This window comes from Amblyomma americanum, chromosome 10 (assembly GCF_052857255.1).
Source record: "Amblyomma americanum isolate KBUSLIRL-KWMA chromosome 10, ASM5285725v1, whole genome shotgun sequence".
NCBI lineage: Eukaryota > Metazoa > Arthropoda > Arachnida > Ixodida > Ixodidae > Amblyomma > Amblyomma americanum.
In genome coordinates this window covers 5,606,104-5,618,681 of record NC_135506.1, presented here as the reverse complement: position 1 = coordinate 5,618,681, position 12,578 = coordinate 5,606,104, and the positions used below count along the sequence as shown (strand labels likewise).

At 48.5% G+C, this 12,578-nt stretch overlaps 2 protein-coding genes across 2 annotated transcripts; one reads left to right on the top strand and one right to left on the bottom strand.

The window, feature by feature from the left end:
* Positions 1 to 501: 501 nt before the first annotated feature.
* Positions 502 to 4,348, bottom strand: LeuRS (Leucyl-tRNA synthetase). The gene has a single exon (XM_077639571.1). The coding sequence runs from the start codon at positions 4,127 to 4,129 to the stop codon at positions 560 to 562; it is 3,570 nt and encodes a 1,189-aa protein (XP_077495697.1). The 5' UTR covers positions 4,130 to 4,348; the 3' UTR covers positions 502 to 559.
* Positions 4,349 to 4,989: 641 nt separating this feature from the next.
* Positions 4,990 to 11,701, top strand: LOC144106725 (uncharacterized). Its single transcript, XM_077639572.1, has 2 exons — positions 4,990 to 6,272; positions 8,015 to 11,701. The coding sequence occupies exons 1-2, from the start codon at positions 4,990 to 4,992 to the stop codon at positions 9,030 to 9,032; spliced, it is 2,301 nt and encodes a 766-aa protein (XP_077495698.1). The 3' UTR covers positions 9,033 to 11,701.
* Positions 11,702 to 12,578: the final 877 nt, after the last annotated feature.

Genomic DNA, 12,578 nt, shown 5'->3' with positions numbered 1-12,578 from the left:
TCGTCACGTGGTTGGTCATGTGACCAAGTTCCACTTGGCCATCTGTAGCTATCGCGTCACTCCAGGTTTAACCAAAGCTAAACCACCACCAATTGCAGTTAACTTTAAAATCATTCAACGACCAGTTGCTGAGCAGTTATGGACTAACAAGGGCAACTGAAATTCATGACTGCAAAAAAATTCTGGCCAATGAAGAAAGTACACTGTGTGTGTATATGACAGCAAAGATGATGACGAATATCATCGTAGCTACATCCGTTTGGGCTGTAGACTCGAAAGGGTTGCGGTGATCAACTGCAACAACTGCAAATAACTCACTTTACTGTCTTTTGCTGCTATTCATGGTCCTACTTAGGTATACAAGCTTTTTTATAACTCACTGCTTTTATCTATGACCTCTCCTTGTTTACCAAGGCTTGACGACTAAATGACAACAAAGCAGTGAAAGTTGCACAAGGTGTGAAAAGGCGTGCTTCAATCAATAGTCCTCAACAAACTTGCTGGCGTGCGAGCAGAAATGATTTTATTAAATAATTCCTTAGGCACCTCCTGTTGCTGCTCAAGGCACAACAACATATGACACTTGGCTTCCCACATCAACTCTAGTGCCATTAAGTTCAAGTTCTACACCACTCTTGTCTGCCTTGATTCGAAAGATGGCCCGCTCTGGAATGGCAACTTTGCCCACTTCTCCACAGCCAAAGGTAGGAATCTTGCGCGGCCCTGTGTTTGGATCTTCATACCTCATAAGCTTCACACTGGCTCCTTCGAAAGTGGCATGGCCGCCCGTCCTTTCCAGTCGAGCCAAAACTTTGGCTGCACTGTCCCCATCCAGTACCGGAACCAAGGCCTCAAAGCAACCAGACGAAGGCTGCTGGTTGATGCACCGCACATTGACAAAAGTGTCACTGCAGAAGACGGCACGTGGCTGGCCTGGGCAGCACTCTTCACGAATTACCTCTTCAGCCTTTGGGTCATCACTGTACTTGATCTCAGCATCATCCACTTCCAGGGTGTTCAGGATGTACCTCAAGTTTTCCAAAAGCACCTCACGCTCATCAAAGTCAAGGGTCACATTAAGTGCGTCGATCCCCATCTTCTCGACCTTTTCGCGCACCGCCTGTGCGAATGGCATGACCTTTTTCATGTGCTTCTTCAGTTCAGGTTTGTCTTTCAGCTGTGTGGAAATAACTTTGTTGTCAGGAAGACCGTTGTGCTTCTGGAAGAGCTGCTTGAGTGTGGTCAATATGGTCAGCTGCCATGGCGGAAAGGTCTTGGCCACCCATATCGTGGCACGGACCATCTGAGGCCCAGGAGGGTGCATCGACAAGTCTTTCTTTTTGCTGCATTTGCTTCCGGCAACACGGAAGGCCTTGAGGCGTAGCCGGAAGTCATGCACGGCATCCATCAGGTATTGCGAGGACTTCAGGAGCACTTCATCGGGAGCAGGGACGACCGGCCACCTGGTGTGCATAATGCTTGTTGTCTTCCCGAGCAGAGACCACACGTACTCACAGATGTGAGGGCAGATGGGGCTCAGAATGACAGCTTGAGTTTCAATGAACTTTAGAACCAGGTCACGATGCATTCCCTTCAACACACAGAGCTCGCGGTACTTATCCCTGGCAGCTTGAAACTCAAAAAAGCCAGTTCTGAGGGCCTCCTTGAACATCATCTGGTCATAGTGTTCCTTCGTTACCCTGACTCCATGGCTCATGTCAGCTTCAAAAGCTCTGTCTACATAGCTGTCGGCTGGCCCTGTCCGCAATGAAGACAATGATGCGAGCATTTCTTTGACCCATTCCAGGAAAGTGTACAGTCGCAGAATTCCTGCATCTGCCATTGTCTCAACAAAATTTGCATCTTCGATGCCATCCCCAGCATCTGCAAGTGCCAGCCGCATTCCGTCAGCCGAAAACTTATCCAATGCATCTGCAAGGGTGAGGAAGTTCCCCGTAGACTTCGACATCTTCTCCGAGTTGAGTAACAGGTGGCCATTTGCTCTCATCCCAAGAACCCACTTTTGAGGCTCTTCAGGCCACATGGCACAATGATTAAAAATGCAGTAGGACAGGTGGTTAGGTATCAAGTCTTTACCAGAGCAGCGGAGATCCATGGGATACCAGAATTCGAACTCTTTTTTCATGGCATCAAAGGCTTCTTTCTTCTGGAGCTTGGCTTTACTGGCAATGTTGAGGAAGATATAATCCCAGGCTTCTGGTGTCATGTCTTCAGGCTTGATAAAGTAAGGAGGGCAACTCGACGTTCCCATGAGGTTGCCTCCTTGAAGGTAGTGGGCAACAGTGTAGTAGGCCATGTAGATAGTGGAGTCTGACAGCGACTCTATCAGCCACGACTCATCCCAAGGCAGCTTTGTTCCAAGCCCATATGTTCTGGAGCATGCGTGCTCGCAAAGCCAGTCCAGAGTGGCTTGAAAGTTCTTGCGGACTTCCTCCGAGTACGTATCCATCTTAGACAATGCAGTTCTTGCCATGTCTTTCCACTTGGGGTCACCGTAGTCAAGGTACCACTGGTCGCACAGTGCTACAACGCACTCATCACCAGAACGAGCAATAACTTTCTTCTCGGGCTCCATGTAGACAACAGCTTTTCCATCATCGACCATGCCTTTCTGGATTTCTTTCTTGACATCCTGAATCTTCTTTCCCTTGTATTGTCCAACTAAGAGCACTCCTTCATAGAAACCCTTGAGGTAAACTCTCTCCTTTGCTTCCTGAAGCTTGTCACGGTCATTCTGACTCTGAATTTTCAGCTCGTCACAAACGGCAGCAGCACACAGTGATCCGTAGCCAGGCACCTCTAAAATGGGAATGGGCTCAAAAGGCAGTACCATGCTGTCTTCAACGCCATATTTTTGTCGCAGAGCGTCTTTGTTCTTGAGATCCCGCAATGCAGCGAAGTCATCTGGTGAGTCCGATGGCACCGAAGTCACCACTCCGGTGCCTTTGTCTTCCTTGATAGTGAGCATGGGAAGTGCATAGATGACCTTGTGGCATGTCAGCGGTGATGACAGGCCAAGACCAATAAGGTCCTGCCCCTTAAGATTGAGGAGAACCTTGACTTTGCCAGTTTCTGCCGTGAAGTCCTGGTAGCTCATATTGTGGGCAGCTCGATACGTGCAAACAAAGACATCCCCATTCTTCAGCTCGAAGGCGATGTAGTCCATGTCAGGCCGGACCCAGCAGTTGGTCTGCCCGTACATTGTCTCCGGTCTCAGTGTGGCAGCGACCAGAAACAGACTGCGGCCCTGCAGGGCCTTCAGCACTGCCGGGAAGGGTTCGACTGCCTTCATCTTCACGAGCGTGTACTCTTGCGGTCCGACGCCTTCACCGGCACTTCGATCGTGATCCATGCATGGTTGGTTCACCTTCGGTGAGAAGATGGTGTACCGTTTCCCGAACTTGATGCGCTGCCGCTCTTTGAGACGAAGGAACTGCCAACGGACAAACGAGTCGTAAAACGGATTAACGTCCGTGGTCACGAAGGAACGCCGCCAGTCCGCCTTGAGACCCATCCTTTTCAGGTCCTCGCAGATTATGGGCGGGAAGTAGTGCAGCCAGTAACCGGCATCGGCAAACTTGACGATCTCGTCGTCCGACAGCCCCAGCGACTGCATGATCTGCCACTGGTACTTCGCTGCCACAGTCTTGGCGGCCGCCTTGCTCTTCTTGCCTTTCGCTTTGCTCTTGACCGCGGCCTCGGCCGAGTCACCAGCGTCGAGTTCTTTGGCATCGTCTTCGGGAGCGTCGTCGGGGAATACGGGAGGGCAGCCGAACTCTTCCATCTCTCTCGCCAACTTGTCGGCACACGCTTTGATCGGCATCCCAGTGGCGTGGAAACCGAAAGGGAACAGGCATTTCTTGCCGAGCAGGCGCTGGTAGCCGACGGCGAACTCGCACTTTGAGAGCGAGAACGAGTGACCCAGATGAAGACGCCCATTGACATACGGATAGGGAAATGTGACGAAAAACTTCCCGTTTTCGCTACCGTCGTTGCCTGCGTCGACCTCAAATACCTTCTCGGCCTCCCATTTCGACTGCACATTGGCTTCGATTTCTTGAAGAGCACGTACTTTGAATGTTCCTTTCCTCTCGCTGGCAGATGCCATGTTGTCACTTCGCACAGGTTATTGCGTCAACTGAAGTTCGCTCACGGCACAGCGAGACAAAAATCGCCACCACTCACCAGAAAAAAGCGCAGGCTGCACCACACATCTGCGTTTCATTCAACATATGACAATGATCTCGTCAGCCCCACGTGTAAGGCTGCAACTCCCGACAACGCAAAATAATACAAGCAAAAGCAAAACTGACAAACGTGCGCATATTAGAAAACGGAACCGGAACTGCCAAAAATGATTACTGCAAAGAAAGAGTATGCTAATGTGAACTTCTAAATCATAAAACAATCAATAATTTTAAGCAATAACATTCTGTAAAGCTTATCGTTCGAAAGTAGTTCAGGTTTTTATTGTTAGCTTAGTACAGTGGTTTCAGCGTTTCAGTGCTTTCAGTAGTGCATTCAGCCTAGCCAGCGCCTTTTTTGAAGTCAAAGCAGCCTTGCAGTTTGTTGTCGTCTATGCCCCGTTTCCGAAGCAAGTTGGAACGCTGACCCGGTTGCGGAAATAGTTGTCAGCTTTGCTGCAAAGGGTTGTATTCACGCGCAGAGTTCTGCATGAGGTTCGCAGGCGAGCAGCGAAGTTTTCCTGGCCGTGTTCCACGTGTTGGCACATGGACGCTCGGTCCCATCCCTTCCTGCAGCACTGTCTTCGAGACGGCTTCAACCGTGCAGCCTTTGCCCTAAGGCCCAAACCTCTGATGACCGCAAGCAGCAGTGCAACGCTAGTGATACGCGCCCGGAGTCGTACCCGACCAGAGGAGTGTTCCTGCCAGTTTCCGCAAGTTGCGTCTTGTTGAACCGCGGCGCGCGTCTGTTTCAAAGCTTCCGAATAGTGCACGTCAGCAAAGCATGGCATCCCGTAAAAGGCCTGACGCTTCCAAGGGAAAGGGTAAAGCTGGTGGAAAGCGACCCTGCAGAGGGCCTCCGGAGCCTGCTGAGGATCGTAATGCACGTTGTCTTGTTGAGCTTGGTATAGCCGAGCCCGCTGAGGAGGAGATTGACAACTGCCAAATGGACGCATGTCATATCACTTTGTCCCTTTGCACGGCAGGAACACAGCAGCGCTACTGCTGGCTCAGAGAGGAACTGCCGCTCTGGAACGCTATGCTGAACTGCATCAACCTGCAGCTATGCGAATACGAGCCTGGCAGAATGTCAATACAATCGCTGCCGCTGAAGGGGTGCAATTTCTCTAGGACACCCATCTTCCAGGATGCCGCTATGCTACTTGTCTGGCTTCTGGATCACCACCGTTGCATCGATCGCTTCAGCCTGAGCCAGAAGCTGCCCGCGTGGCTTCTGCTCAAAGCGATGCGGCACGGGTCAAACCTGCGACACGTGAGCCTGACAAGAGCGTGCAGGCGGAAAGAGCAGAGCCTTGCCAAGGCGTTCGACGCGCTGCGCACCGTCGAAAGCCTCTACCTCACCTTCCCCGCCTTTAGCCTCGGCCAAAGCTCGCTCCCTGCTGCCTGTGGCTTGATCGAGCGTAGCGCTCGTACACTGTCGACGCTGGAGCTCCGGGGCCCGTTGTTTCCCTCCGAGGGCGACGAAGCCGCGATGGACGCCGTGTCGCGAACCAAAACGCTGCGAGAACTGTTGTTGTACGGGTGCAGCGTGACCGGGCCCGGTTTGGGCAAAATAGCCGAGCTTCTCAGGTCGACCCAGACGCTGAGCAAGCTTACACTTCACGTAGCTCCTGCCGTACACAGCAGTTGGCACGAAGTGGGTGATGCCCTGAGATACAATACGTCCCTGGTTGAGCTGAGCATTGGTGTGCAGTCTCACCATTGCTGGCTCACTCCAGTGCTTGAGGCACTCGAAACAAACAGCACTCTGAAGTGCCTCCACATAACATCAACGCTATACAAAGCGGAGATTGTAGCACTGGGGAGCAGTCTTGGAAAAAACACCTGTCTGACGACGCTGAAACTTTCACAACCGCATGTCAAAAGTTCCTTAGTTAGTGTGTTGGCAGAAGTGCTTCTCTTTAACTCAACACTGGAGTGCCTGGACATGACAGCATCGGGTCGCATAAACCTCCGTGAAGTGAAAGGCCTCTACACTGCACTCACAAGGAACAGCTCGCTCAAGCGGCTTGCTTTTGCAAAAGGGAACTACTTTGGTGATGACAGGTAGGAAATTCTCATTGCAAGTCAATTGATTGGGTGTTGTAGCTGAGCTAATAGAGTGTATTGGAATAAATAAGCAAACAAACAAAGCAGCATTATTAAAAAAGGCTAAAAATTACATTCTGAAATACGAGAACGGGCTTCATAGGTGTATGGATCTACTGATCTGAATGTTATATACATAGCTTGCACTGACGTCGGTGAAAGGAATCCTGGGATATGCTTCTGCCATATTTATGAACCACCAGCCCCCATTGTGTGCATTCCACGGCGTTTCAGTATGGCAGTTTGTGCGATATTTGGGCGGTCCAAATGCAGCGGTAGCCGTGGTAGAAAACATCGACAAACACGAACTTTCTCTCTGTGAGGAAATGAAGGCGTGCTGAACACAGCAACAGAGCTTGCGTGTGGCACACATCAAATGTGCCAACGTCAGCCGCAAGAACTGCCATTGAGTATGTGGTGCGCACTTCATAACAGTTGAGAGTTGAGTTCACAATTTTGACTGTCAAGTGTGGGATAATAGCAAAACAAGGAAAGCGGCACTGATTATCCTGAATGTTTTGCGTTGAAATGGTGACCACCTAAGGAGACAAATCGCCCCCATCCTCCTTGAGTACAGCGCCAAGCATGACGATTTCACATGACACCGGCTGAGGCCCAGAAACAGCATGCCGAGGCTAACGCGGCGGTTACACCGGTCTAGCCATGCATAGTCTCGCTGCGTAATTCCGTGTCAAGGAACCCTAGTCATGCACCAGTCCTTTTTGTGCCGCCGCACTTGACGGCAGAAATCAATGTTTCTGCAAATAAGTTTCTGTCGGCAGCAAGTGAAGAACTAACTTTTACTAGCAGTGCTACATTAGCGCCTCGAGATAAGTTCACTCAGCTCAAAGAGCTTAAGAATAATGAAAAATTTTGCGTTCACCTCTAAAGCAGAACTTCGTCTTTTTTGAGCTGTGTTGTTAGCAAGCTCTCACCTATGCACTAATGAGGAAATGTGTGATTATAAAGTTTAACGCACTTTCAAACAAGGATTGAAAGTAGCTGATAACGTTACCGTGTAATGTATGCAAACAGGCTAACGCCCGCATTCTTCTCTGTGAGGGGCCGATGTTCTCGCACTGCTGAACCCTTTCCTCGCACCGAACATGCACTGATACGATCAGTTGCGATTTGTAGCGCCCGTGAAAGGGCTGCACATTCTTAAGAGCAGGCCTTTCCACGCAAAAAGCGTGAAAGAGCCAGCACAAAACACCTTTGTTTATGTGTAGCAGCCAAGTGGTTCGTAAACATGGCCGCCATAGCAGCGAACTTGCTGATGAGACGTCACATGCAAGCTATGTATAGGTATAGCTAGTTTGCACGTGACATCATGAATGGCATCTTTAGGCACAGAACACAGGTTAGCTTCCTCAGTGCATGCGGCAACCAGTTGGCGATAAGTGCATTAGAAAAACGTGAACGCTTTCGCCACACTTTCTGGGCACAAAGATGGTGGCTGCTAAGACGACGGTGCAAACTATGTATTATTCCTGCATTCTCATTAGTTCCTGCAAGGGGCCCATTTCTGCTGTTGTGTGTGTAAATACAGATTGTTGTGTCCAGCAGTTGTTACCCTGCCTAGTGATGATGATTATGTAAAAGTACGTTCTCGAAAGGATAAATAAAATGAACGAGTGAGCACATGAAAGTACACTTGTGAAGCTTGCTGTTCCAAAGTGGCACGTTTTTTCCATTTCCAGAGAAGGGCTGGCCAGAATGCTGTTCGAGTCTGGCTGCAGCCATCGCGTTGTGGCCGACTGGCGCACAGAAGAGTTTCCCTTTCTCATCAGGACTGTGAAGGAGACGCACAGTGGACCAGTGGAGCTGCATCTACTCGATGATGGGTTCATCAACAATGTGGGGTGTGAGTTGTTTGATGCCCTCTCTCAGAGCACGACCCTCTGGAATCTCGTAGTCACGTCCTGGATCCGGCATAGCCTCATCTGGCGGGTGCTGGTCAACACCCTGGCTTCCAGCAATTGCATCAAGAGCCTGCAGCTCAACCTGAACGGACACAAGAAACCCTCCGACCCAATAGCCCTGATCGCTGAAGCCCTAGCCACGAACACTTCAGTGTTAAGTCTGCTCTTTGTCGTCGATGAGTTCGACTTTCTGACTTCGATTGGAGTTGTGCGTCCTCTTGCGCGACTTGTGACAGTCAACAGAACTCTGATCAAACTTACTGTCTCAAGCTTTTATGCTGTCATGAGTCCAGTTCTCCTAGAGCCACTAGCTGCCGCGACAGAAGAGAACCATGTTATCTTGGATGTAACGATCGGTGCACACCCGCCGCATGGTAGTGCATCCGTCCGTATTTGCGAAGCACTTCGGCGGAACATGCAGATGTTGAGTTGGGCTCGGGAGTTTGTTATGGGTTCATACGTTACAAGGGATTCTGCGGAGGCATATGAGAGGCTTCGATGCAAAGGCTCCCTCCTGCTCACATTTAAGGCCACCGAGGGGACCCAAGAAGACCCAAGTAAACTGCTGGTTGCTGCAGAATACAGATTGCGCTGCAACTACCTTGTTCTGACAAATATTGTTAAGAGGAAAGTCGAGTGCTACGCAGCACCACACACACAGATAGATGCCTTGAATGATGCTTGCTGGTATCAGATAGCCAAGTACCTTAGAGTTAGTGATGTGAAAAAAGAGTCAATGTGTTCTGATTGCAAGATGCTCGAAGAAATGCTCAACTCTAAAAATTCGTGTTTTTAAAGCCTAGTGTAGTTATTTGTACATGTGTATTAATTCACTGGCAAGCACCAGGTCTAGTGGCTTGTCGTGTATATGTGTTTTTACTTGTCAGCGTCATATATTTGATATGCAAATTGGTAAGTAACAGTAATCGCACTGTTTCTGTCATTTTAGTTCTAGATCTTTAAGTTTTGTGCTCTGATAATGACACTGAGCTTCAGGCTGCTTCAGTTTCTGCGTGAAGGTACGTAATTGTTTTATGCCTCGGTATATTCACTGCCAAATTCTGAGTACGTACTATTCCGATGTGAGTATGAGAGAGCGCTGGCAAGATGCTCTAGGTATAGGTGGAGCTTAGTGGGCACTTGTGCTCCTGTGTGTATTGTACTACATCCAATTCACCATTCCATATGCAGAAACCAGAAACTGTGGCACGACTTCATATTGTGTTGCCCACACACACTACACTAAACTCTAATTTCAGTTGTGCTGTGGCATAAATTTGAGGAACAGAGAAAGCACTTGATGTAAGTTTCTTGGCTCTTTGAAAAATGTACAGGAAAATGAGGAACATCTGCTTTCATTCAGTTTCACTTTCACTACTGGTATTTTAAGTTATAGAACAAAACTTTCGCAGTGATGTAACTACTCTTTTTTTTCTTCATAAGGCAGAAGCAACGAGGATTCAACTTGGCCTAAACTCTAGTCAAGTGTGTGTTCGTTGCAAATGGACCAAAGAACTGTTCCTAAGGTAGCTCTGTGGGAAAAAGATATTCCAGACACATGCAGTTCACTAGTGTGCAATCTTCTTTTTGTGTGCTCAAGATCTCATTTTCTTGACTTTTGATGCTTTCTGTGCCCATTCCAATGGATATTCCTTGAATACAATTTTCAGCTGTGATTGGATTGCTTGCAAAGTTATACTGAGTGGTACAAGGCTAGTCCTGCCAGTAGCTAGCAGTGACCTTTGCAACCTCCTTTTCACTGAGCAGAAACACTTCCTTTATGGGCTGATTGAGTGTGCTTTTATTGACAATATTTTGCAGTGTTGATGCTATGGGCCCTTTGCAAAACTCTGGAAGTCAGCTTCCCTGCACAAGGAGAGTGCTTTCACCATGGTACCCAACTTCTGTCCCTGAGGTGAGCCACGCCACTGTGGTAGAGTTTTTTTGTATGCAGGAAAGCTGACTTTTGGAGTTTTACCAAGGGTCTGTAGCGGGTTGTTTTGTTGATGGCCAAATTCGAAGGCCTCTATTGCTTTTTCGTTGAAAGTTCCTGTGTGGTTCTTTGTTTACTCATGGTCATTCTAGCCGGCACAGTGTACATTAGCAAGCCTATTGTGAAGGCAAATCCCTCCAGCATTTCCTCACGTAAAAACAATCTGTCAACTTTGTCATTGATCTCAAGGCTAAATGCTTTGTTGCCTGTTGCTTGTTGCACTGTAGTGTTGGATGGTTGATGCTATTGATGTTTGTTTTGTTTGTGGCCAAATGGAAAGGCCTGTGTGTGTTTCTGTGCAAGCTTGTATGAGGTGGTTTCTCAAAGTTCATTTAGCTAGCACCAGCTGTGATAGCAAGTCTGTTTAGGTAAATAAAGGCCACCAGCATTTCTTTACTTGGAAAACAAGTGAGGACTGTTCACTGATCACAGAGATGAATGCTTTTTTGTTGTAAGTTATTACCAGCGCCTTTACTGTCAGATGCTTGGCTTTCCAACTCAGGCCTGGGAGTGTGTGAAGGTCGCTCCACAGCAGTGCTCCGCCCTGCAGGAGTGTCAGTGTGGATTGAAGGGACGTCCGCAGCACATCTTACTGGACATATACCCGAGATTTTTTTTTTGTTGCAACAGTATGCCTTCTGGCATAAAGTATTATGTACAAATATAGATACACTCTGGACTCTCGAAAGAAGTCCAGTAACTTCCAATGGTGCAGCCCAAAAATCCAATCTTCTACATCCAGTGCACGACCTGTGGGCAGTCCGCACTGGAACAGGTGTTTATGCCAGATAACACGCAAAGAGGGGCAGGTTCAAAGCAAGTGCTTAGTGTCCGCTTCGCTGACAGGAGCGGGGCAGAAGGGACAGGAATCGCCAAAAGGGGCACGATACTGTGCTGGCCACGACCAGGTTACCGCCGGGGTGAAGGCGACGTGGAAGTGTTTGGTTTCATTTGTGGGGGTTTAACGTCCCAAAGTGACTCAGGCTATGAAGGACGCCGTAGTAAAGGGCTCCTGAAATTTCGTCCACCTGGGGTTCTTTAGCATGCACTGACATCACACAATACAATATTATGCAGAATACACAATACAATGCAGAACCACTGCATACAAGCTGTCGTTCTTCTTAAGAACGATAGCCGATTAGAATGCGTTACCTCGCGAAGTGGTCACCTTATCTTCAGCCGAAACATTTTTATCTGCTATCAACCCCAGCCGGTCAAGTTAGGGTGTTTGGTTCGATTCTGGAGTGTTGCCCTTGTCGTGCTTTGTTTTTAATTTTAATGTAGAGTGTTTGTTACTCGTTCATTATTTGAGTTGTTCGCAGAAATTTTGTTGCCTGCCTGCAGGCCTTTTTTTTTACCCTTTTTTTTGTTGTTGACAAAGCACTGTGCAATTGTATCCCCAATCCTGCCTTGGCCACCGAAAGGTGGCTGGCAGTATTGAATAAATAAATAAAAATAAAATTAAAGAATTTCGCCTCCATTAAAATTCGACCGCCGTGGCCGGGATCAAACTCGCGTCTTTTGGGTCAGTAGCTAAGCGCCATAACCACTGCACACGGAGGTGTAGCCTTTGAAACGACCTTTTCACAGCGTGCAAGGCCTCCAGGGAGTTCAGTGCCGCACGATGGGAGAAGTGTGTGCGGAGGTTTTCCGGAGGTTTTCTTTTCCTTGAAGGAGCATTGTCTCTGGAGACGTTTATGGAGACTTGTGCTTGCAATCGTTTAGATATCCCGGGTGTGCCTTCAGTGCTTCTTATATTGAAGCCATAAAATAAGTAAATGAAGAAGAGCCCAGTGGATTACATACATTTGGTTGTGGTTTAGCACAGTTTCAGATCGGCACACATATGTAATCGGACCAGCATTTCACAGCAGCATGCTTTGCCTGATGCGTTTTAGCTTTGCACACAGCTTTGAGCTTGCAGAACCTGGGCCTTGCATGTGACAAAGTAGCTGTGAAGCACTATGCAAATTTTCTTGAGTTATTAAAGGCTGCATGCCACTGAATATACTAGCTTGGGAAAAACTGTGTGAAAACATGGGCTTCTCTTTTATTCACTGCTAGAAATATCTGTTCACTAGTGGATACTAACTGAATCCAGTACGATGGCAAACACACCCACACAATCACCACTCCGCACATCCACCTTTAACGCTCCCCGCATGATTTGTCACGTAGCAGGGCACAGCAAGGGCATGCGTGAGGACACAACTCGTTCGGGCGTGGCCCTCGCCGCAGCTCACATACAGTGTGGCCTCCTATATCACATGCACTGCACTGAATCAGCTTGACGTCCTAATCCACACCCTCTACAGGACTGCACTCTGCCTTGCAGTGTGCGCATCC